Below are 25,360 nucleotides of genomic sequence, written 5' to 3'. Positions count from 1 at the left end.
TCCAGAAACCAAAAACCAAAAACAAAATGCTAAAGCCATCTACAACCTGTTTTACGTTCGCACAGGATGTCTATAGCAACCCTATTTTATCACATTCCAGAATGACTTGATTGAAGGAGAATCTGACTAAATCTTTCTACAGAAGTTGGTGGAATGCTAAACTACCCCAAAGGGTGGTTTCCATGGATACTGAGAGGTGCTGAGAGTAGAAACTAAGGTTCGGGAGTTCTGACCCAAAGAAATTAGGAAGCTCTCTCTCACTACATCACAACCACATCACAAATGTCCTTGACTCTCGCTCTCTGACTCTCTGATAATATTCTGCTCTTATACCGGACCCACTATGTCCGTCCATATAGGTCACTGATTGCATGCTTCTCTGACCCTACAACAGAAAGATCTGAAGTGAACCATTTCATTTCAAACTGACATAAAGAGGTGGATTGTTATCAAATACATCAAACACATTACATTACTACCGTATGTGGAAGTGTATGCTTTGCTTTTCTTTTGGTTGTGTACCGATGGCCGCTGAGGGGTTAAAACTCAGAGGAAGAGTTCATGGAAACCCTTGACTCAGTGTACTTATAGAGAATATATCATTTTCAGCTTGGCTTGCCTTTCAGCTCTGGGCTTTCTTTGCTTTGTAAGCAGGGCTGGTCCATGCTTGGTTTACCAGAGATAGTCAGAGTAGGGTTCATATCAGCTCCTCCAGCCCATTCTCAGGGATTACACACTGTGGCAGGGAGTTGCTGTGGGTGTGGAGCATGGCTCTGAGACTTTGTGTATCTGTGTCTGTGTATGTGTATGTGTATGTGTGTGTCTTTGTGTATGTGTGTGTGTGTGTGCCTGTGTGTGGGTGCCTGTGTGTGTGTGCATGTGTGTGTGTGTGTGCGTGTGTGTGTGTGTCTGTGTGTGTGTGCCTGTGTGTGTGTGCCTGTGTGTGTGTGCGTGTGTGTGTGTGTGTGTGTGTGTGTGTGTGTGTGTGTGTGTGTGTGTGTGTGTGTGTGTGTGTGTGTGTGTGTGTGTGTGTGTGTGTGTGTGTGTGTGTGTGTGTGTGTGTGTGCTAGTAGACAGTATGGGCTATATTCTATATTTGGTGACTGGATTTTCAATATCTCTAAACAAGAATCGAACTGCATGAACATTTAAATTCATACACAAATTCATACACTCAACAAAATGTTTAAAAATAGAAACAAAAATAACCATTACTGCATTAATTCACGACTGCATTAACTCACCACTGCATTAACTCACCACTGCATTAACTCACCACTGCATTAACTCACCACTGCATTAACTCACCACTGCATTAATTCACTACTGCATTAATTCACTACTGCATTAACTCACCACTGCATTAACTCACCACTGCATTAACTCACCACTGCATTAACTCACTACTGCATTAGCTCACCACTGCATTAATTCACATTTACATTACATTTACATTTAAGTCATTTAGCAGACGCTCTTATCCAGAGCGACTTACAAATTGGTGCATACACCTTATGACATCCAGTGGAACAGCCACTTTACAATAGTGCATCTAAATCTTAAAGGGGGGTGAGAAGGATTACTTATCCTATCCTAGGTATTCCTTGAAGAGGTGGGGTTTCAGGTGTCTCCGGAAGGTGGTGATTGACTCCGCTGTCCTAATTCACGACTGCATTAACTCACCACTGCATTAACTCCCTACTGCATTAACTCCCTACTGCATTAACTCACTACTGCATTAATTCACTACTGCATTAACTCACTACTGCATTAACTCACTACTGCATTAACTCACTACTGCATTAACTCACCACTGCATTAACTCACCACTGCATTAACTCACCACTGCATTAACTCACTACTGCATTAACTCACTACTGCATTAACTTTTGTATTTTGCAAAACAGGAACATTGTTATTCTAGACTATTCCGTAAATGTGGTTACTCTGTTTGATTAAATGTTCTGTGTCAGGGAGTTAGTGTGGTTCAAAAGTAGAACAGGGATATTGCAGGCTGTGGAAAGTACTGTTACTGGAGTTTGAGTGTACGACTGTGTACTTGATGCTCGACTGAGTCTGTTCTCTTGCAATTGTAGTGCTACAGCTCCCTTCCTGCTCCTCTGTCAGTCTGTGTCCCAGCAGGTGATGATATATGTCTAATGAGCTTTGGGTTTCAGAGTAGCATGAAGATCCCCCTCTGCCCCTGCTGTCCCGGTCCTGCCCTTCTCCATCAGGCTCGCACACTGGAGAAATATTGGTCCCTTTCTCAGCAGCTCCCCACCATCCACCTCCGATACTTTAGACTTGAGAGGAGAGAGAGAGAGAGAGAGAGAGAGAGAGAGAGAGAGAGAGAGAGAGAGAGAGAGAGAGAGAGAGAGAGAGAGAGAGAGAGAGAGAGAGAGAGAGAGAGAGAGAGAGAGAGAGCAACAGTAATCCATTCAGGACAATCTAATAGAAGGAGAAGAGAGAGTGATCCATTCTAATAGGAGAAGAAGAAAGAGATCCATTCTAATAGAAGGAGAAGATAGAGGGATCCATTCTAATAGGATAATAAATATATCCATTATAATAGGAGGAGAAGAGAGAGGGATCTATTCCAATAGGAGGAGAAGAGAGAGAGGTCCATCCATTCCCTTTCTTAGCAGCTCCCCACCATCCACCTCCAGTTTTTTAGGCTTTCTGTGCAATGAGAGAAGAGAGAGAAGCAGAGAGAGAGAGAGAGAGAGAGAGAGAGAGAGAGAGAGAGAGAGAGAGAGAGCACACAAAAAACTATACATACCTTGGCCTAAACATAAGCGCCACAAGTAACTTCCACAAAGCTGTGAACGATCTGAGAGACAAGGCAAGAAGGGCATTCTATGCCATCAAAAGTAATATAAAATTCAACATACCAATTAGGATCTGGCTAAAAATACTTGAATCAGTAATAGAGCCCATTGCCCTTTATGGTTGTGAGGTCTGGGGTCCGCTCACCAACCAAGATTTCACGAAATGGCCCTAAACAGAGAGTACACAGTGGCAGAATACCTCACCACTGTGACTGACCCAAACGTATGTGCACTATGTGCACACTGCTATGTGCACACTGCCCACAAAATGAGGTGGAAACTGAGCTGTACTTCCTAACATCCTGCCCAATGTATGACCATATTAGAGACACATATTTCCCTCAGGTTACACAGATCCTCAAAGAATTCCAAAACAAACCCAATTTTGATATCTACTGGGTGCCATCACAGCAGCAAGATTTGTGACCTGTTGCCACAAGAAAAGGGCAACCAGTGAAAAACAAACACCATTGTAAATACAACCCTAATTTATGCTTATTTATTTTCCCTTCTGTACTTTAACCATTTGTACATCATTACAACACTGTATATATATATATATATATATATATATATATATATAATATATATATATATATATACATAATATGACATTTGTAACGTATTTTTTATTTTGGAACTTCTGTTGAGTGTAATGTTTACTGTTCATTTTTATTGTTTATTTCACTTTTGTATACATTGAGTTTTCACACTCGGTCCCTTTCAGTAAATGTTTGTGAATTCAATGCGGTTCTTTCCATGTTTTGTGCAGTGTGAACACTTTAAAGGGGAGGACAGCTCATAATAATGGATGGAACGGAGCAAATTGAACAGTATCAAACACCTGGAAACCATATTTGCAATATGTGATCTATAGACTGTTTATTCAATTGAGGGGTTTGAATAGTGTGAGACAACATATTTGGTACAAAATCTATTCTAGCTCTTAAAAGGGTAATAGCCTACACTGGGTGTACAATTTAAAATTAGAGCATTACTTAATCTGTTTAATTACTGAATTATGTTACCAATAATATTTACATGTTAATAGTATCTTCTGATTACATTTATTGTGTCTCATATCTTAACTAAATGTAAATGGCTTGTTCTGCACTTAGTAAACATCCAGAGTGCATTGAGTGAATGTTGGAGAGAGAGAGGGAGAGAGAGAGAGAGAGAGAGAGAGAGAGAGAGAGAGAGAGAGAGAGAGAGAGAGAGAGAGAGAGAGAGAGAGAGAGAGAGAGAGAGAGAAGAGAGATGGAGCCGTTCTAATAGGAGGTTGGAAGAGAGGGATCCATCAGTTACCATGTCAAAGACGTCAGTTATCATGTCAAAGACGTCAGTTATCATGTCAAAGACGTCAGTTACCATGTCAAAGACATCAGTTACCATGTCAAAGACGTCAGTTACCATGTCAAAGACATCATTTACCATGTCAAAGATGTCAGTTACCATGTCAAAGACGTCAGTTACCATGTCAAAGACATCAGTTACCTTGTCAAAGACATCAGTTACCATGTCAAAGACATCAGTTACCATGTCAAAGACATCAGTTACCATGTCAAAGACATCAGTTACCATATCAAAGACGTCAGTTACCATGTCAAAGACGTCAGTTACCATGTCAAAGACGTCAGTTACCATGTCAAAGACGTCAGTTACCATGTCAAAGACATCAGTTACCATGTCAAAGACGTCAGTTACCATGTCAAAGACATCAGTTACCATGTCAAAGACGTCAGTTACCATGTCAAAGACATCAGTTACCATGTCAAAGACGTCAGTTACCATGTCAAAGACGTCAGTTACCATATCAAAGACGTCAGTTACCTTGTCAAAGACGTCAGTTACCATGTCAAAGACGTCAGTTACCATGTCAAAGACATCAGTTACCATATCAAAGACGTCAGTTACCTTGTCAAAGACGTCAGTTACCATATCAAAGACGTCAGTTACCTTGTCAAAGACATCAGTTACCATGTCAAAGACGTTACCAGTTACCATGTCAAAGACATCAGTTACCATACCTTGTCAAAGACGTCAGTTACCTTGTCAAAGACGTCAGTTACCATGTCAAAGACGTCAGTTACCATGTCAAAGACGTCAGTTACCATATCAAAGACGTCAGTTACCTTGTCAAAGACGTCAGTTACCATGTCAAAGACGTCAGTTACCTTGTCAAAGACGTCAGTTACCATGTCAAAGACGTCAGTTACCATGTCAAAGACATCAGTTACCATGTCAAAGACGTCAGTTACCATGTCAAAGACGTCAGTTACCATGTCAAAGACGTCAGTTACCTTGTCAAAGACGTCAGTTACCATGTCAAAGACATCAGTTACCATATCAAAGACGTCAGTTACCTTGTCAAAGACGTCAGTTACCATGTCAAAGACGTCAGTACCATGTCAAAGACGTCAGTTACCATGTCAAAGACGTCAGTTACCATATCAAAGACGTCAGTTACCTTGTCAAAGACGTCAGTTACCATGTCAAAGACATCAGTTACCATATCAAAGACAGTTACCAGTAACCTTGTCAAAGACGTCAGTTACCATGTCAAAGACGTCAGTTACCATGTCAAAGACATCAGTTACCATATCAAAGACGTCAGTTACCATGTCAAAGACGTCAGTTACCATGTCAAAGACATCAGTTACCATGTCAAAGACGTCAGTTACCATGTCAAAGACGTCAGTTACCATGTCAAAGACGTCAGTTACCATGTCAAAGACGTCAGTTACCATGTCAAAGACGTCAGTTACCATGTCAAAGACGTCAGTTACCATGTCAAAGACGTCAGTTACCATGTCAAAGACGTCAGTTACCATGTCAAAGACGTCAGTTACCATGTCAAAGACGTCAGTGCCATGTCAAAGACATCAGTTACCATATCAAAGACGTCAGTTACCATGTCAAAGACGTCAGTTACCATGTCAAAGACATCAGTTACCATGTCAAAGACGCCAGTTACCATATCAAAGACATCAGTGCCATATCAAAGACGTCAGTTACCATGTCAAAGACGTCAGTACCATGTCAAAGACGTCAGTTACCATGTCAAAGACATCAGTTACCATATCAAAGACGTCAGTTACCATGTCAAAGACATCAGTTACCATGTCAAAGACGTCAGTTACCTTGTCAAAAGACGTCAGTTACCATATCAAAGACGTCAGTTACCTTGTCAAAGACGTCAGTTACCATGTCAAAGACGTCAGTTACCATGTCAAAGACATCAGTTACCATATCAAAGACGTCAGTTACCTTGTCAAAGACGTCAGTTACCATGTCAAAGACGTCAGTTACCATGTCAAAGACGTCAGTTACCATGTCAAAGACATCAGTTACCATATCAAAGACGTCAGTTACCTTGTCAAAGACGTCAGTTACCATGTCAAAGACGTCAGTTACCATGTCAAAGACATCAGTTACCATGTCAAAGACGTCAGTTACCATGTCAAAGACGTCAGTTACCATATCAAAGACGTCAGTTACCTTGTCAAAGACGTCAGTTACCATGTCAAAGACATCAGTTACCATATCAAAGACGTCAGTTACCTTGTCAAAGACGTCAGTTACCATGTCAAAGACGTCAGTGCCATGTCAAAGACGTCAGTTACCATGTCAAAGACGTCAGTTACCATATCAAAGACGTCAGTTACCTTGTCAAAGACGTCATTACCATGTCAAAGACGTCAGTTACCATGTCAAAGACGTCAGTTACCATGTCAAAGACGTCAGTTACCATGTCAAAGACGTCAGTTACCATGTCAAAGACGTCAGTTACCATGTCAAAGACGTCAGTTACCATGTCAAAGACATCAGTACCATGTCAAAGACGTCAGTTACCATATCAAAGACATCAGTTACCATGTCAAAGACGTCAGTGCCATGTCAAAGACATCAGTTACCATGTCAAAGACATCAGTTACCATGTCAAAGACGCCAGTTACCATATCAAAGACATCAGTGCCATATCAAAGACGTCAGTTACCATGTCAAAGACGTCAGTGCCATGTCAAAGACGTCAGTTACCATGTCAAAGACGTCAGTCACCATGTCAAAGACGTCAGTTACCATATCAAAGACATCAGTTACCATATCAAAGACGTCAGTTACCTTGTCAAAGACGTCAGTTACCATATCAAAGACGTCAGTTACCTTGTCAAAGACGTCAGTTACCATGTCAAAGACGTCAAAGACAGTTACCTTGTCAAAGACGTCAGTTACCATGTCAAAGACGTCAGTTACCATGTCAAAGACATCATTTACCATATCAAAGACGTCAGTTACCTTGTCAAAGACGTCAGTTACCTTGTCAAAGACATCAGTTACCATGTCAAAGACATCAGTTACCATATCAAAGACGTCAGTTACCTTGTCAAAGACGTCAGTTACCATGTCAAAGACGTCAGTTACCATGTCAAAGACATCAGTTACCATATCAAAGACGTCAGTTACCTTGTCAAAGACGTCAGTTACCATATCAAAGACGTCAGTTACCTTGTCAAAGACGTCAGTTACCATGTCAAAGACGTCAGTTACCATGTCAAAGACGTCAGTTACCATGTCAAAGACGTCAGTTACCATGTCAAAGACGTCAGTTACCATGTCAAAGACATCAGTTACCATGTCAAAGACGTCAGTTACCATATCAAAGACATCAGTTACCTTGTCAAAGACATCAGTTACCATGTCAAAGACGTCAGTTATCATGTCAAAAAGACGTCAGTTACCATGTCAAAGACGTCAGTTACCATGTCAAAGACATCAGTTACCTTGTCAAAGACATCAGTTACCATGTCAAAGAAGTCAGTTATCATGTCAAAGACGTCAGTTACCATGTCAAAGACATCAGTTACCATGTCAAAGACGTCAGTTATCATGTCAAAGACGTCAGTTACCATGTCAAAGACATCATTTACCATGTCAAAGATGTCAGTTACCATGTCAAAGACGTCAGTTACCATGTCAAAGACATCAGTTACCTTGTCAAAGACATCAGTTACCATGTCAAAGACATCAGTTACCATGTCAAAGACATCAGTTACCATGTCAAAGACGTCAGTTACCATGTCAAAGACGTCAGTTACCATGTCAAAGACGTCAGTTACCATGTCAAAGACCATGTCAAAGACGTCAGTTACCATGTCAAAGACGTCAGTTACCATGTCAAAGACGTCAGTTACCATGTCAAAGACGTCAGTTACATGTCAAAGATGTTACCAAAGACGTCAGTTACCATGTCAAAGACGTCAGTTACCATGTCAAAGACGTCAGTTACCATGTCAAAGACATCAGTTACCATGTCAAAGACATCAGTTACCATGTCAAAGATGTCAGTTACCATGTCAAAGACGTCAGTTACCATGTCAAAGACATCAGTTACCTTGTCAAAGACATCAGTTACCATGTCAAAGACGTCAGTTACCATGTCAAAGACATCATTTACCATGTCAAAGATGTCAGTTACCATGTCAAAGACGTCAGTTACCATGTCAAAGACATCAGTTACCTTGTCAAAGACATCAGTTACCATGTCAAAGACATCAGTTACCATGTCAAAGACATCAGTTACCATGTCAAAGACGTCAGTTACCATGTCAAAGACGTCAGTTACCATGTCAAAGACGTCAGTTACCATGTCAAAGACGTCAGTTACCATGTCAAAGACGTCAGTTACCATGTCAAAGACATCAGTTACCATGTCAAAGACGTCAGTTACCATGTCAAAGACGTCAGTTACCATGTCAAAGACGTCAGTTACCATGTCAAAGACGTCAGTTACCATGTCAAAGACGTCAGTTACCATGTCAAAGACGTCAGTTACCTTGTCAAAGACGTCAGTTACCATGTCAAAGACATCAGTTACCATATCAAAGACGTCAGTTACCATGTCAAAGACATCAGTTACCATATCAAAGACGTCAGTTACCTTGTCAAAGACGTCAGTTACCATGTCAAAGACGTCAGTTACCATATCAAAGACGTCAGTTACCTTGTCAAAGACGTCAGTTACCATGTCAAAGACGTCAGTTACCATGTCAAAGACGTCAGTTACCATGTCAAAGACGTCAGTTACCTTGTCAAAGACGTCAGTTACCATGTCAAAGACGTCAGTTACCATGTCAAAGACGTCAGTTACCATGTCAAAGACGTCAGTTACCTTGTCAAAGACGTCAGTTACCATGTCAAAGACGTCAGTTACCATGTCAAAGACGTCAGTTACCATGTCAAAGACGTCAGTTACCATGTCAAAGACGTCAGTTACCATGTCAAAGACGTCAGTTACCATGTCAAAGACGTCAGTTACCATGTCAAAGACGTCAGTTACCATGTCAAAGACGTTACCATCAGTTACCATGTCAAAGACGTCAGTTACCATGTCAAAGACGTCAGTTACCATGTCAAAGACATCAGTTACCATGTCAAACCAGTTACCTTGTCAAAGACGTCAGTTACCATGTCAAAGACGTCAGTTACCATGTCAAAGACGTCAGTTACCATGTCAAAGACATCAGTTACCATGTCAAAGACATCAGTTACCATGTCAAAGATGTCGACATCAGTTACCATGTCAAAGACGTCAGTTACCATGTCAAAGACGTCAGTTACCTTGTCAAAGACGTCAGTTACCATGTCAAAGACATCAGTTACCATGTCAAAGACGTCAGTTACCATGTCAAAGACGTCAGTTACCATGTCAAAGACGTCAGTTACCATGTCAAAGACATCAGTTACCATGTCAAAGACGTCAGTTACCATGTCAAAGACATCAGTTACCATGTCAAAGACGTCAGTTACCATGTCAAAGACATCAGTTACCATATCAAAGACGTCAGTTACCTTGTCAAAGACGTCAGTTACCATGTCAAAGACATCAGTTACCATATCAAAGACGTCAGTTACCTTGTCAAAGACGTCAGTTACCATGTCAAAGACGTCAGTGCCATGTCAAAGACGTCAGTTACCATGTCAAAGACGTCAGTTACCATATCAAAGACGTCAGTTACCTTGTCAAAGACGTCAGTTACCATGTCAAAGACATCAGTTACCATATCAAAGACGTCAGTTACCTTGTCAAAGACGTCAGTTACCATGTCAAAGACGTCAGTTACCATGTCAAAGACGTCAGTTACCATGTCAAAGACGTCAGTTACCATGTCAAAGACGTCAGTTACCATGTCAAAGACGTCAGTTACCATGTCAAAGACGTCAGTTACCATGTCAAAGACGTCAGTTACCATGTCAAAGACGTCAGTTACCATGTCAAAGACGTCAGTTACCATGTCAAAGACGTCAGTTACCATGTCAAAGACGTCAGTTACCATGTCAAAGACATCAGTTACCATGTCAAAGACGTCAGTTACCATGTCAAAGACGTCAGTTACCATGTCAAAGACGTCAGTTACCATGTCAAAGACGTCAGTGCCATGTCAAAGACGTCAGTTACCTTGTCAGACGTCAGTTACCATGTCAAGGACATCAGTTACCATTTCAAAGACGTCAGTTACCATGTCAAAGACATCAGTTACCATGTCAGACGTCAGTTACCATGTCAAGGACATCAGTTACCATATCAAAGACGTCAGTTACCATGCCAAAGACGTCAGTTACCTTGTCAAAGACGTCAGTTACAATGTCAAAGACATCAGTTACCATGTCAAAGACGTCAGTGCCATGTCAAGGACATCAGTTACCATATCAAAGACGACAGTTACCACGCCAAAGACGTCAGTGCCATGTCAAAGACGTTAGTTACCATGTCAAAGACGTCAGTTACCATGTCAAAGACGTCAGTTACCTTGTCAAAGACGTCAGTGCCATGTCAAGGACATCAGTTACCATATCAAAGACGTCAGTGCCATGTCAAAGACGTCAGTTACCATGTCAAAGACGTCAGTTACCATGTCAAAGACGTCAGTTACCATGTCAAAGACGTCAGTTACCATGTCAAAGACGTCAGTTGCCATGTCATCAAAGTTCAGTTACCATGTCAAAGACATCAGTTACCATGTCAAAGACGTCAGTGCCATGTCAAAGACGTCAGTTACCATGTCAAAGACGCCAGTTACCATGTCAAAGACATCAGTTACCATGTCAAAGAAGTGCCATGTCAAAGACATCAGTTACATGTCATGTTACCATGTCAAAGACGCCAGTTACCATGTCAAAGACATCAGTTACCATGTCAAAGACGTCAGTTACCATGTCAAAGACATCAGTTACCATGTCAAAGACGTCAGTTACCATGTCAAAGACATCAGTTACCATGTCAAAGACGTCAGTTACCATGTCAAAGACATCAGTTACCATCAAAGTCAAAGTCAACCAGTTACCATGTCAAAGACATCAGTGCCATGTCAAAGACGTTACCATGTCAAAGACGTCAGTTACCATGTCAAAGACATCAGTTACCATGTCAAAGACGCCAGTTACCATGTCAAAGACATCAAAGACATCAGTTACCATGTCAAAGACATCAGTTACCATGTCAGTTACCATGTCAAAGACATCAGTTACCATGTCAAAGACGTCAGTTACCATGTCAAAGACATCAGTTACCATGTCAAAGACGTCAGTTACCATGTCAAAGACATCAGTTACCATGTCAAAGACATCAGTTACCATGTCAAAGACATCAGTACCATGCCATGTCAAAGACGTCAGTTACCATGTCAAAGACGTCAGTTACCATGTCAAAGACATCAGTTACCATGTCAAAGACGTCAGTTACCATGTCAAAGACATCAGTTACCATGTCAAAGACATACCAGTTACCATGTCAAAGACGTCAGTTACCATGTCAAAGACAGTTACCATGTCAAAGACGTTACCATGTCAAAGACGTCAAAGACGTCAGTTACCATGTCAAAGACGCCATGTCAGTTACCATGTCAAAGTCAGTTACCATCAAAGACATCAGTTATATCCATCAGTTACCATGTCAAAGACATCAGTTACCATGTCAGTGCTTAAGACGTCAGTTACCATGTCAAAGACGTCAGTTACCATGTCAAAGACGTCAGTTACCATGTCAAAGACATCACGTCAAAGACCATGTCAGTTACCATGTCAAAGACGTCAGTTACCATGTCAAAGACATCAGTTACCATGTCAAAGACATCAGTTACCATGTCAAAGACATCAGTTACCATGTCAAAGACGTCAGTTACCATGTCAAAGACATCAGTTACCATGTCAAAGACGTCAGTTACCATGTCAAAGTTACCGTCAAAGACGTCAGTTACCATGTCAAAGACGTCAGTGCCATGTCAAAGACGTCAGTTACCATGTCAAAGACGTCAGTTACCATGTCAAAGACGTCAGTTACCATGTCAAAGACGTCATTGCCATGTCAAAGACGTCAGTTACCATGTCAAAGACATCAGTTACCATGTCAAAGACGTCAGTTACCATGTCAAAGACGTCAGTTACCATGTCAAAGACGTCAGTTACCATGTCAAAGACGTCAGTGCCATGTCAAAGACATCAGTTACCATGTCAAAGACGTCAGTTACCATGTCAAAGACGTCAGTTACCATGTCAAAGACGTCAGTTACCATGTCAAAGACATCAGTTACCATGTCAAAGACATCAGTTACCATGTCAAAGACATCAGTTACCATGTCAAAGACGTCAGTTACCATGTCAAAGACGTCAGTTACCATGTCAAAGACATCAGTTACCATGTCAAAGACGTCAGTGCCATGTCAAAGACATCAGTTACCATGTCAAAGACATCAGTTATGTCCAGTTACCATGTCAAAGACATCAGTTACCATGTCAAAGACATCAGTTACCATGTCAAAGACATCAGTTACCATGTCAAAGACGTCAGTTACCATGTCAAAGACGTCAGTTACCATGTCAAAGACGTCAGTTACCATGTCAAAGACGTCAGTCACCATGTCAAAGACATCAGTTACCATGTCAAAGACATCAGTTACCATGTCAAAGACATCAGTTACCATGTCAAAGACGTCAGTTACCATGTCAAAGACGTCGTTACCAGTTACCATGTCAAAGACATCAGTTACCATGTCAAAGACATCAGTTACCATGTCAAAGACATCAGTTACCATGTCAAAGACGTCAGTTACCATGTCAAAGACATCAGTTACCATGTCAAAGACATCAGTTACCGTCAGTTACAGTTACCATGTCAAAGACGCCAGTTACCATGTCAAAGACGTCAGTTACCATGTCAAAGACATCAGTTACCATGTCAAAGACATCAGTTACCATGTCAAAGACGTCAGTTACCATGTCAAAGACATCAGTTACCATGTCAAAGACATCAGTTACCATGTCAAAGACATCAGTTACCATGTCAAAGACGTCAGTTACCATGTCAAAGACGTCAGTTACCATGTCAAAGACGTCAGTTACCATGTCAAAGACGTCAGTTACCATGTCAAAGACATCAGTTACCATGTCAAAGACATCAGTTACCATGTCAAAGACAGTTACCATGTTCAGTTACCATGTCAAAGACATCAGTTACCATGTCAAAGACATCAGTTACCATGTCAAAGACGCCAGTTACCAGTTAGTTACCATGTCAAAGACGTCAGTTACCATGTCAAAGTTACCATGTCATCAGTTACCATGTCAAAGACATCAGTTACCATGTCAAAGACATCAGTTACCATGTCAAAGACATCAGTTACCATGTCAAAGATGTCAGTGCCATGTCAAAGACATCAGTTACCATGTCAAAGACGTCAGTGCCATGTCAAAGACATCAGTTACCATGTCAAAGACGTCAGTGCCATGTCAAAGACGTCAGTTACCGTGTCAAAGACGTCAGTGCCATGTCAAAGACGCCAGTTACCATGTCAAAGACATCAGTTACAATATCAAAGACGTCAGTTACCTTGTCAAAGACGTCAGTTACCATGTCAAAGACATCAGTTACCATTTCAAAGACGTCAGTTACCATGTCAAAGACGTCAGTTACCATTTCAAAGACATCAGTTACCTTGTCAAAGACGTCAGTGCCATGTCAAAGACGTCAGTTACCATTTCAAAGACGTCAGTTACCATGTCTATGACATCAGTGCCATGTCAAAGACGTCAGTTACCTTGTCAAAGACGTCAGTTACCTTGTCAAAGACGTCAGTGCCATGTCAAAGACGTCAGTTACCATGTCAAAGACGTCAGTTCCCATGTCAAAGACATCAGTGCCGTATAATGTGAGGGATATGTTGCATAATGTTTATCTATGGTTTGTCTTTCTCCAGATCTCAGGAAGACGTTTGACCAGGAGCCTCTGGGAAAGGAAGTGTCTCTAGAACAGGAAGTGCTTCTTCAATGCCGCCCCCCAGAAGGAATCCCTGCTGCTGAGGTAAGGGTCAAAGGTTATGACTCAAAGCTACAGTGACTCTCTGGTATTCGGTCGTCCAATGAATGAACATAAATAGTCAAGTAAAGCAGGTACCCTGGTTTTAACAAACACTTATCCTGAAAGTCAGCCTGAAGATGCAGAATTTTGTTGTGTCGCTGGAGCTACTGAGCAGCAGAGCCTACAGCTGTAGCCCCATAATGTCAGATACACTGGGACCCCATGTCTTTACTCCTTCTCAACAGATGGCAACTCCAAGCCCTCCTCACTCCTGATCTTAACGAATAGAGCTGGCTCTGCCGCAACAACATGACAAAGCAATACGATGTACAGCTCTTAAAACAACCAAATGTTTTCCAGCCTCATTGTCTGTCTTTTTTTACCCACCGATAAAGTTGAAGGAAATCCTTCAATTGCACTTCCTGCAGGGAAGATTAGCCAAATGAATTGTCCTGCTCTGAAGGAGAGGTTTGGTAGTAGAGCTGCAGGGACTGTTAGAGCTAGTTTCCTCACCCTCAATTACCATTGTTCCTGATGTGTTATGACTCCCACCATCAACCACATTCCTGGAAGCTTGTTTTAATAAACCAACTGTATTAATAGTGATTGTTAGAATCTTAAGAGGGTGTATCTTATAAGTGGCCTGGTAGATTTGAGATTTAAGTTGTAATGTAACCATGCCCCTTTCAAAAATTTTAGAATAACATATATTGCCTTTGTTTCACTCTAGACTTGACTGTCCTTGACCAGCACAAAAACATCCTGTGGTGTACTGCACTAGCATCGAATTGTCCCTGCGATATGCAACTTTTCAGGGAAGTCAGGAACCAATATACACAGTCAGTTAAGAAAGCAAAGGCTAGCTTTTTCAAACAGAAATTTGAATCCTGCAGCACTAAAGTTTTGGGACACTGTAAAGTCCATGGAGAATAAGAGCACATCCTCCCAGTTGCGCACTGCACTGAGGCTAGGAAACACTGTCTCCACCGATAAATCCACGATAATCGAGAATTTCAAGAAGCATTTCTCTACGGCTGGCCATGCTTTCCACCTGGCTACCACAACACCGGCCAACAGCCCTGCATCTCCCATAGGAAAACGGCCCAAGCCCCCCTACCCAGCTTCTCCTTCACCCTAATCCAGACAGCTGATGTTCTGATAGAGCTGCAAATCAACTGGGCTAGACAATCTAGACCCTCTCTTCCGAAAATTATTCGCTGTCATTGTTGCAACCCCTATTTACTAGTCTGTTCAACCTCTCTTTTGTATCGTCTGAGATTCCTAAAGATTGGAAAGCGGCCACGGTCATCCCCCTCTTCAAAGGGGGAGACACTAGACCCAAACTGTTACAGACCTATATCCATCCTGCCCTACCTTTCTAAAGTCTTCGAAAGCCAAGTGAACAAACAGATCACCAACCATTTCGAATCCAACCGTACCTTCTTCACTATGCAATCCGGTTTCCGAGCTGGTCATGGGTGCACCTCAGCCACGCTCAAGGTCCTAAACGATATCATAACCGCCATCGATAAAAGACAGTACTGTACTGTGCAGCCATCTTCATCGACCTGGCCAAGGCTTTAGGTGTCTGGCTAGACTGTAAACTCTCCTTCCAGACTCATATTAAGCATCTCCAATCCAAAATTAAATCTAGAATCGGCTTCCTATTTCGCGAACAAAGCCTCCTTCACTCTTGCTGCCAAACATACCCTCGTAAAACTGACTATTCTACCGATCCTTGACTTTGATGATGTCATTTACAAAATAGCCTCCAACACTCCTCAGCAAATTGGATGCAGTCTATCACAGTGCAATCCGTTTTGTCACCAAAGCCCCATATACTATCTAACAATGCTCTCCTCGCTACATATTCGTCGCCAAACCCACTGGCTCCAGGTCATCTATAAGTCTTTGCTAGGTAAAGCTCCGCCTTATCTCAGCTTACTGGTCACCATATCAACACCCACCCGTAGCACGCGCTCCAGCAGGTATATTTCACTGGTCATCCCCAAAGCCAACACCTTATTTCGCTGCCTTTTCTTCCAGTTCTCGGCTGCCAATGACTGGAACGAATTGCAAAAATCACTGAAGTTGGAGACGTATATGTCCCTCACTAACTTTAAGCATCAGCTACCTGAGCAGCTTACCGATCGCTGCAGCTGTACACAGCCCATCTCTGTAAATAGCCCATCCAACCAACTACCAACCTCATCCCCCATATTTGTTTTTGTTTTTTTCTGCTGTTTTGCACAGCAGTATTTTTACTTGCACATCCTCATCTGCACATCTCACTCCAGTGTTAATGGCTAAATTGTAATTACTTCACCACTATTGGCCTATTTATTGCCTTACCTCCTTACTCCATTTGCACACACTGTGTACAGATTTTTCTATTGTGTTATTGACTGTACCTTTGTTTATCCTATGTGTAACTCTGTGTTATGTTGTTGTCGCACTGCTTTGCGACAACAACAATCTTGGCCAGGTCGCAGTTGTAAATGAGAACTTGTTCTCAACTGGCCTACCTGGTTAAATAAAGGTGAAATAAAATTTAAAAATCTACTTTAAGAAGGTATTGTATCTGGCTCAGGTATGCCGACCAATCAGGATGCCTTAGTGAACTAAATTAGACAATGCCAATAACTAGAAGTAGAAGTTATATCCTATGTCAAACTCTCTTTATGTCAGAATAGAACATTGTTTTTTCAGTAGCTTGTCTCAGTCATTCTATTATAATAGTACTGAGTTGTTCCACACATTCTAATGCCCAGAAAAGCACTCCTCTTTCAGCTGCTGCCTCACTGGGCTTTTCATGGCCATGTTTGAGTATTTCCTGAAGGCTGGCCAGTCATCACAATGTGGGTAAGGGAGGGACAATGTGTAGTTATCGGCAATAAGAGCAGGGCTCCTAAACTGTGTCACTGTGTATTATCCTCCATCTGCCAAGTAGCACCCCTCCTTACCCACATCGTCCCCATTCTACAACCTGACTGATGTGGTGAATTCTAAGGCCTGAGTCATCGAGTACAGGGACATGGAGAGAAAGAGGGAGGATGAAAGGAGGAGAGGGACAGGGAGAGAAAGAGAGAGAGACAAATAGAAAGAGGTAGAGACAGTTAGTGTGCGACAGAATTTGTGAGCTTTGGAGTGAGTTCTTCACAGGTCTGAACTCTCAAAAGGCCTGCGACTGACCCGGAAAATCTGAGTTAAGTGAGTGGAACTGCCTTGCTAATAACCCCGATGAGAAATACTGACCTACTAAATGGAGTAAAGTTTGGGCCAAACTCTCTGGAAAACTCTCTTTAGGCTTTTTCTATTGGTGATTCCGACACTTTGTTTCAGAGTGATGCCAATCAAGCTTCTCTCTGATTGGCTCAGTGGGATAATTAAGACTCAACAGGAGCACAATTGTGATGACACACCTGTGCTCATCAAGGCCTTACTGTTACTGTAGCAACACAGCTGTGCGCTGACAGGGCAGAGAGAATCACTGTCATCACTGTCATCATCAACCAAGGATAATGAAGTCTGAATAGAATGACAGATTGTAGTTTGGAATGAAAAGGGACTGGAGGGGGTACTGTATTGAAGTGAAGCCTAGGCCGACCGCCACCACTTGTGGAGAGAGGCAGGCATCCAACACCATTAATTACTCACACACACTTACCTCACTTGAAAAATAAAGACACCAGTCTATTATGCATATTTTCTGAAGTGAAACACAGCTGTTGAGGAAGAGAAAAACACCCCAACTGATCCTGAGAGCCTTTTTTCTCTCTCTGTCTGTCAGGCATTTTCTCACACAAACGCTTCAGGAACCCGGCTAGTGATAAACAGATGGGCCCAAGTCTGTGGTCGCATATGCATCTGCAGAAATATGTAGCAGGGTCACTGCAGAAGAAATATCTGTCATATTCCAGCCACAGGGAGACAGAGAGGGAGAGAGAGAGAGAAGAGCTGTTGAAGGTTGTTGGGTTTGGATCCAGTGTGTTGTCAGTTCTCTCTGTGACTCTTTAACTGGATGCCTATGACCAGGCCATGCCAGGCCATGCCAGGCCATGCCAGGCCAGAGTGAGTGAGGCAGGCAGGCAGGAAGGCACTGGCATCGTAGAGAGACTGTGGCCCATGTCAATGTGTCAATTCTGCCCATGTCTTACAGCACTATGCTTAATCATTTAGATGGATTCTCATGGAAAGCTTTCTTTTCCAGGAGTAGTGCTACGCAAGGATTCACATCACACATTCTAATAAAACAAAACATAATACTGTGCTCACACACACAGTTTGACTTGGTATGGACCTTGGATCCTGGAAGCAGCTTTTTTATTTTCTCTGGTACTTTATTACTGTAGGAAGGTCATTATATGGTGCTGGATTGAACATCGCCTCTGAAGACGCAATTGCTGGTGGTCAGTTTGTATAGTGAATGTAGCTGCGGAAGAATAGAAGAGTAGCTGCTGCTTTCGCAGCAGATTTTTTATGTATTAATTTTACCTTTATTTAACTAGGCAATACAGTTAATAACAAATTATTATTTTCAATGACAGCCTACAAACAGTGGGTTAACTGCCTGCCTGTTCAGGGGCAGAACAACAGATTTGTAACTTGTCAGATCGGGGGTTTGAATTTGCAACCTTCCGGTTACTAGTCCAACGCTCTAACCACTAGGCTACCCTGCCGCCCAGATAATGGGGATCCTAATAAAATATCAAATACCAAATGTATGTCAAAATCGCAATAGTATTACTACATAATTATGAATGTTTTCTGAGGACAACAATAGCTAGGTTTCCATCCAACTGGCAACCTAGCTATCCAGCTGCCAATGACTGGAACGAATCGAAAAATTGGCTGAAGTTGGAGACTTATATCTCCCTCACTAACTTTAAGCATCAGCTATCTGAGCAGCTTACCGATCGCTGCAGCTGTACACAGCCCATCTGTAAATAGCAAATCCAATCTACCTACCTCATCCCCATATTGTTTTTATTTACTTTTTTGCTCTTTTGCACACCAGTATTTCTACTTGCACATCATCAATTGCTCATCTATCACTTCAGTGTTAATTTTCTAAATTGTAATTACTTCGCCACTATTGGCCTATTTATTGCCTTACCTCCTTACTCCATTTGCACACACTGTATATAGATTTTTATATTGTGTTATTGACTGTATGTTTGTTTATCCCGTGTGTAACTCTGTGTTGTTTTTTGTCGCACTGCTTTGCTTTATCTTGGCCAGGTGGCAGTTTTTCTCAACTGGCCTCCCTCGTTAAATAGAGGTGAAATAAAAGACATTTAAAAAATCCAATATGCTGAAATAGAAATAAGGCAGAAAAAACCATTGTCCTCCCTCATCTTAAACGTCACCAACCTCCACTGGCATCAATATCACCTTCCACCATGGGAAGTTCATCACAACTTATTTCATCTGTAGCCTAATAAACTGCATGCTTTCCTGTGTCATAGTGAGAGGACTGCACACCATGTCATCGCTTAACTCCAAGTTTATTTCGATATGATGGTTATTACAGTGCATTTTGTTATGTTACAGCCTTATTCTAGAATAGATTAAATATATATTTATTCTCATCAATCTACGCACAATAATTATTCCATTTAATTTTTGCAAATGTATTTAAAAAATGGAAATATCTTATTTACATAGAGAAGAATGGGAGAAACTCCCCAAATGCACTGCATATCAATATTTGCTCACCACCATTTCTCGCATAATTAATTTTACAGACACAAAAATATCACACCATGTCGAACAAACAAATGATCTGTCGGCATTTATAAAATTGTACCGAAACGACCCGTTTCCATCACAGGTGTCGTGATGATTTTTTTACAGTATGACTTTACTCACATAAATACTGTGGATGGAAACTTGCTTAATTTCTATTCTCCCACTGGTGCTGTTTTAAAAGGGATTATCAACATGTTATACGTAATGACATCCATGCAACACACCCACCACATTAATGGAGCATGGTCGTAATTACAGATATGATTATCTGAGATGACATACTTCTACAGTTGACCTTTTACAATATTTATCTGCTTCCATGTTTTTCTTATCTGTACTTTTCCAATCATTGGATTTATGTTGTATTGAGGCACATAATACAGAAAAGTTGATCAAGGTTTATACATGTAGTGTAACAAAAAAGACTGGTTTATGACAAACTGTTTTTAAAAGCACCAGTTGGTGTGTGTTTTTGTGGTTTAAAACCTGCCCTGACATCAATGATCCATTGATGCTGACCCATAATAGTCTAAATAAGCTGCATTGATTCAATCCCAGCGGGCAAAACTGGTTGTTACGATGCCTCTATAACAAGAAAACAGTGTTTTAAACCAGAACATGACATCATTATGGCGTCCTAAGCCAAACTCCATCCACTCTGTTGATACAGCATAACTTCTTTTTGTGAAAAAGAAACAGAAACCAGGGTCGGTATGTGTTCCTCCAGGGACTGTGTTGAGACAGAGGAGGAAACCTGCCTTCACGCCTAACAGACCCTTCACACATCTAGATCCGATGCTACACATTAATATCTGATGTAACAATAGATAGTGGCACAAACACTTAGTTTGACACACAAATGAACACACACACATAAATACATACATACACACTCAAAGAAAGCGAGCGGCAGCAGACATTTATTCTGGCTCCCCTCACCAACATTACCAATGGAGCTTTGGTTTGAGAGGACTGAAATAATGGCATTGAGGTTTCTGAAATAGCACAGCAATTGAGTAATTTAAATAAGTCTTTCTGTATCCTCTGAATACATTAAACGCCAACCAGGCACCTCTAAAAGTCATTGTTACATATGTTTCCATCCACATACATATGTAACAGGGTTGGTTATGTTTCCACACAAATATGTATTCGATTTAGTTGGTAGTATTTACATATGAATAAAGTGTGATGCCATTGGTTACGCTTGCAGATAAGGGGGAGATCGCGAACGTCAATTCTTCCCAGTTTGACATTGGCCTGTAAGCAGTGGGTCACATTCTGAAATGCAGTATTCTATTTTAATATTTACAATATGTACAAGTTCACAATGTACATGTCCTGATGTATTTATATGTGTACAGTATTCTGTTAGATATTGGGGGCTTTCAGTGATGTGCTTTTGTATGTATGTACTGTATGTTATTGAGTGAGTTAGCTAGCATGCTGTAAGTGTAATGGTCGTGTTAACTCCCTGCTAAGACACAGTTGTTTCAAAGCCTGACTCTACAGCCATCAACATCATCGAGCTTTGCACATCTGATGGCCTGTCCTTTATCTACTTCCACATATTTCCGCAGGTACATATTGTACGTTGTCTCATTTGTGTCATTGTTATAACTGTTGATTACAAGCCCCATTCTGATGTTGACATGTAAGCGACGAGTCACGCATCCACAGCCATCAGCATGCTGTTGTCCTGGACACCTAATGTGTCAGAATAAACATCAATCAACTGGTATCGCTGGCTAGAGTTATTTCTTTAATAACACAACGCAAGAGAGTTACGAAGTACCATCACATCTGTTACTCTGGTGGTGAGACCAGTCTTCTTGTCTTCGCTGGACACCTGTTACACATATTTAATGTCCTTAATCAAGAGCAGAGGGAAAATGTCATCTGAGAAGCTGTTGTAGTGGTGAAGGAGAACGAGAACGAGACCCCCATTTTTGGCTCCTCGTGGTTTCTGTAAAACTCAGTCATCTCCGACCACTGAGAGAGACTAGACCAGAAGTAAGGGAGGAGGGCTGGATAGAGGGATAGATACATAGAAGAGGGAGAGAAAATACTTTCTAGCCACCCGTGAGGTCAGACCCTTCCCTTGCTTTACCTCTGAGGCCCTTTTATGAAATCCCAGATCACACTAGTGACAGAAAGACATTCTCCTCCATTCACACCATGAAGATGTGGCAAGCAGCTCACCTCCTCTCACACCATGAAGATGTGGCAAGCAGCTCACCTCCTTTCACACCACGAAGATGTGGCAAGCAGCTCACCTCCTCTCACACCATGAAGATGTAGCAAGCAGCTCACCTCCTTTCACCCCATGAGGATGTGGCAAGCAGCTCACCTCCTTTCACACCATGAAGATGTGGCAAGCAGCTCACCTCCTCTCACACCATGAAGATGTAGCAAGCAGCTCACCTCCTTTCACCCCATGAGGATGTGGCAAGCAGCTCACCTCCTTTCACACCATGAAGATGTGGCAAGCAGCTCACCTCCTCTCACGCCATGAAGATGTAGCAAGCAGCTCACCTCCTTTCACACCATGAAGATGTAGCAAGCAGCTCACCTCCTTTCACAAAATGAGGATGTGGCAAGCAGCTCACCTCCTTTCACACCATGAGGATGTGGCAAGCAGCTCACCTCCTTTCACACCATGAAGATGTGGCAAGCAGCTCACCTCCTTTCACACCATGAAGATGTGGCAAGCAGCTCACCTTCTTTCACACCATGAAGATGTGGTAAGCAGCTCACCTCCTTTCACACCATGAAGATGTGGCAAGCAGCTCACCTCCTTTCACACCATGAAGATGTGGCAAGCAGCTCACCTCCTTTCACACCATGAAGATGTAGCAAGCAGCTCACCTCCTCTCACACCATGAAGATGTGGCAAGCAGCTCACCTCCTTTCACAAAATGAGGATGTGGTAAGCAGCTCACCTCCTTTCACACCATGAAGATGTGGCAAGCAGCTCACCTCCTTTCACACCATGAAGATGTGGCAAGCAGCTCACCTCCTTTCACACCATGAAGATGTAGCAAGCAGCTCACCTCCTTTCACACCATGAAGATGTAGCAAGCAGCTCACCCCCTTTCACACCATGAAGATGTGGCACGCAGCTCACCTCCTTTCACACCATTAAGATGTAGCAAGCAGCTCACCTCCTTTCACACCATGAGGATGTGGCAAGCAGCTCACCTCCTTTCACACCATGAAGATGTAGCAAGCAGCTCACCTCCTTTCACACCATGAGGATGTGGCAAGCAGCTCACCTCCTTTCACATCATGAGGATGTGGCAAGCAGCTCACCTCCTTTCACCCCATGAGGATGTGGCAAGCAGCTCACCTCCTTTCACGCCATGAGGATGTGGCAAGCAGCTCACCTCCTTTCACATCATGAGGATGTGGCAAGCAGCTCACCTCCTTTCACCCCATGAGGATGTGGCAAGCAGCTCACCTCCTCTCACACCATGAAGATGTGGCAAGCAGCTCACCTCCTTTCACCCCATGAGGATGTGGCAAGCAGCTCACCTCCTTTCACATCATGAGGATGTGGCAAGCAGCTCACCTCCTTTCACACCATGAAGATGTGGCAAGCAACTCACCTCCTTTCACACCATGAAGATGTAGCAAGCAGCTCACCTCCTCTCACACCATGAAGATGTAGCAAGCAGCTCACCTCCTTTCACACCATGAAGATGTAGCAAGCAGCTCACATCCTTTCACACCATGAGGATGTGGCAAGCAGCTCACCTCCTTTCACACCATGAAGATGTGGCAAGCAGCTCACCTCCTTTCACAAAATGAGGATGTGGTAAGCAGCTCACCTCCTTTCACACCATGAAGATGTAGCAAGCAGCTCCTCTCCTTTCACACCATGAAGATGTGGCAAGCAGCTCACCTCCTTTCACACCATGAAGATGTGGCAAGCAGCTCACCTCCTTTCACACCATGACGATGTAGCAAGCAGCTCACCTCCTCTCACACCATGAAGATGTAGCAAGCAGCTCACCTCCTTTCACACCATGAAGATGTGGCAAGCAGCTCACCTCCTCTCACACCATGAAGATGTAGCAAGCAGCTCACCTCCTCTAACACCATGAAGATCAAATCAAATCAAATTTATTTATATAGCCCTTCGTACATCAGCTGATATCTCAAAGTGCTGTACAGAAACCCAGCCTAAAACCCCAAACAGCAAACAATGCAGGTGTAAAAGCACGGTGGCTAGGAAAAACTCCCTAGAAAGGCCAAAACCTAGGAAGAAACCTAGAGAGGAACCGGGCTATGTGGGGTGGCCAGTCCTCTTCTGGCTGTGCCGGGTAGAGATTATAACAGAACATGACCAAGATGTTCAAATGTTCATAAATGACCAGCATGGTCGAATAATAATAAGGCAGAACAGTTGAAACTGGAGCAGCAGCATGGCCAGGTGGACGGGACAGCAAGGAGTCATCATGTCAGGTAGTCCTGGGACATGGTCCTAGGGCCCAGGCCAGTTGAAACTGGAGCAGCAGCATGGCCAGGTGGACTGGGGACAGCAAGGAGTCATCATGTCAGGTAGTCCTAGGGCATGGTCCTAGGGCTCAGGTCCTCCGAGAGAGAGAAAGAAAGAGAGAAGGAGAGAATTAGAGAACGCACACTTAGATTCACACAGGACACCGAATAGGACAGGAGAAGTACTCCAGATATAACAAACTGACCCTAGCCCCCTGACACATAAACTACTGCTGCATAAATACTGGAGGCTGAGACAGGAGGGGTCAGGAGACACTGTGGCCCCATCCGAGGACACCCCCGGACAGGGCCAAACAGTAAGGATATAACCCCACCCACTTTGCCAAAGCACAGCCCCCACACCACTAGAGGGATATCTTCAACCACCAACTTACCATCCTGAGACAAGGCCGAGTATAGCCCACAAAGATCTCCGCCACGGTACAACCCAAGGGGGGCGCCAACCCAGACAGGCTGACCACAACAGTGAATCAACCCACCCAGGTGACGCACCCCCAGGGACGGCATGAGAGAGCCCCAGCAAGCCAGTGACTCAGCCCCGTAACAGGGTTAGAGGCAGAGAATCCCAGTGGAAAGAGGGGAACCGGCCAGGCAGAGACAGCAAGGGCGGTTCGTTGCTCCAGAGCCTTTCCGTTCACCTTCCCACTCCTGGGCCAGACTACACTCAATCATATGACCCACTGAAGAGATGAGTCTTCAGTAAAGACTTAAAGGTTGAGACCGAGTTTGCGTCTCTGACATGGGTAGGCAGACCGTTCCATAAAAATGGAGCTCTATAGGAGAAAGCCCTGCCTCCAGCTGTTTGCTTAGAAATTCTAGGGACAATTAGGAGGCCTGCGTCTTGTGACCGTAGCGTACGTGTAGGTATGTACGGCAGGACCAAATCAGAGAGGTAGGTAGGAGCAAGCCC

General features: G+C 42.8%; 1 protein-coding gene across 4 annotated transcripts in view; it reads left to right on the top strand.

The window, feature by feature from the left end:
• The window catches only part of LOC118372846 (netrin receptor UNC5C-like), a 343,833-nt gene that overhangs the window by 211,502 nt on the left and 106,971 nt on the right, over positions 1 to 25,360 (top strand). For all 4 annotated transcript variants that reach the window (XM_052458143.1, XM_052458145.1, XM_052458144.1 and 1 more), the window contains one exon: positions 14,078 to 14,181. In XM_052458143.1, the coding sequence (XP_052314103.1) occupies positions 14,078 to 14,181 (104 nt within the window). The remainder of the gene's footprint in view (positions 1 to 14,077; positions 14,182 to 25,360) is intronic.

The sequence above is a fragment of the Oncorhynchus keta genome, chromosome 12 (assembly GCF_023373465.1).
Source record: "Oncorhynchus keta strain PuntledgeMale-10-30-2019 chromosome 12, Oket_V2, whole genome shotgun sequence".
In the NCBI taxonomy this organism is placed as follows: Eukaryota; Metazoa; Chordata; class Actinopteri; order Salmoniformes; family Salmonidae; genus Oncorhynchus; species Oncorhynchus keta.
The sequence above is the reverse complement of the archived record's forward strand: the minus strand, read 5'-3'. Positions and strand labels throughout refer to the sequence as shown.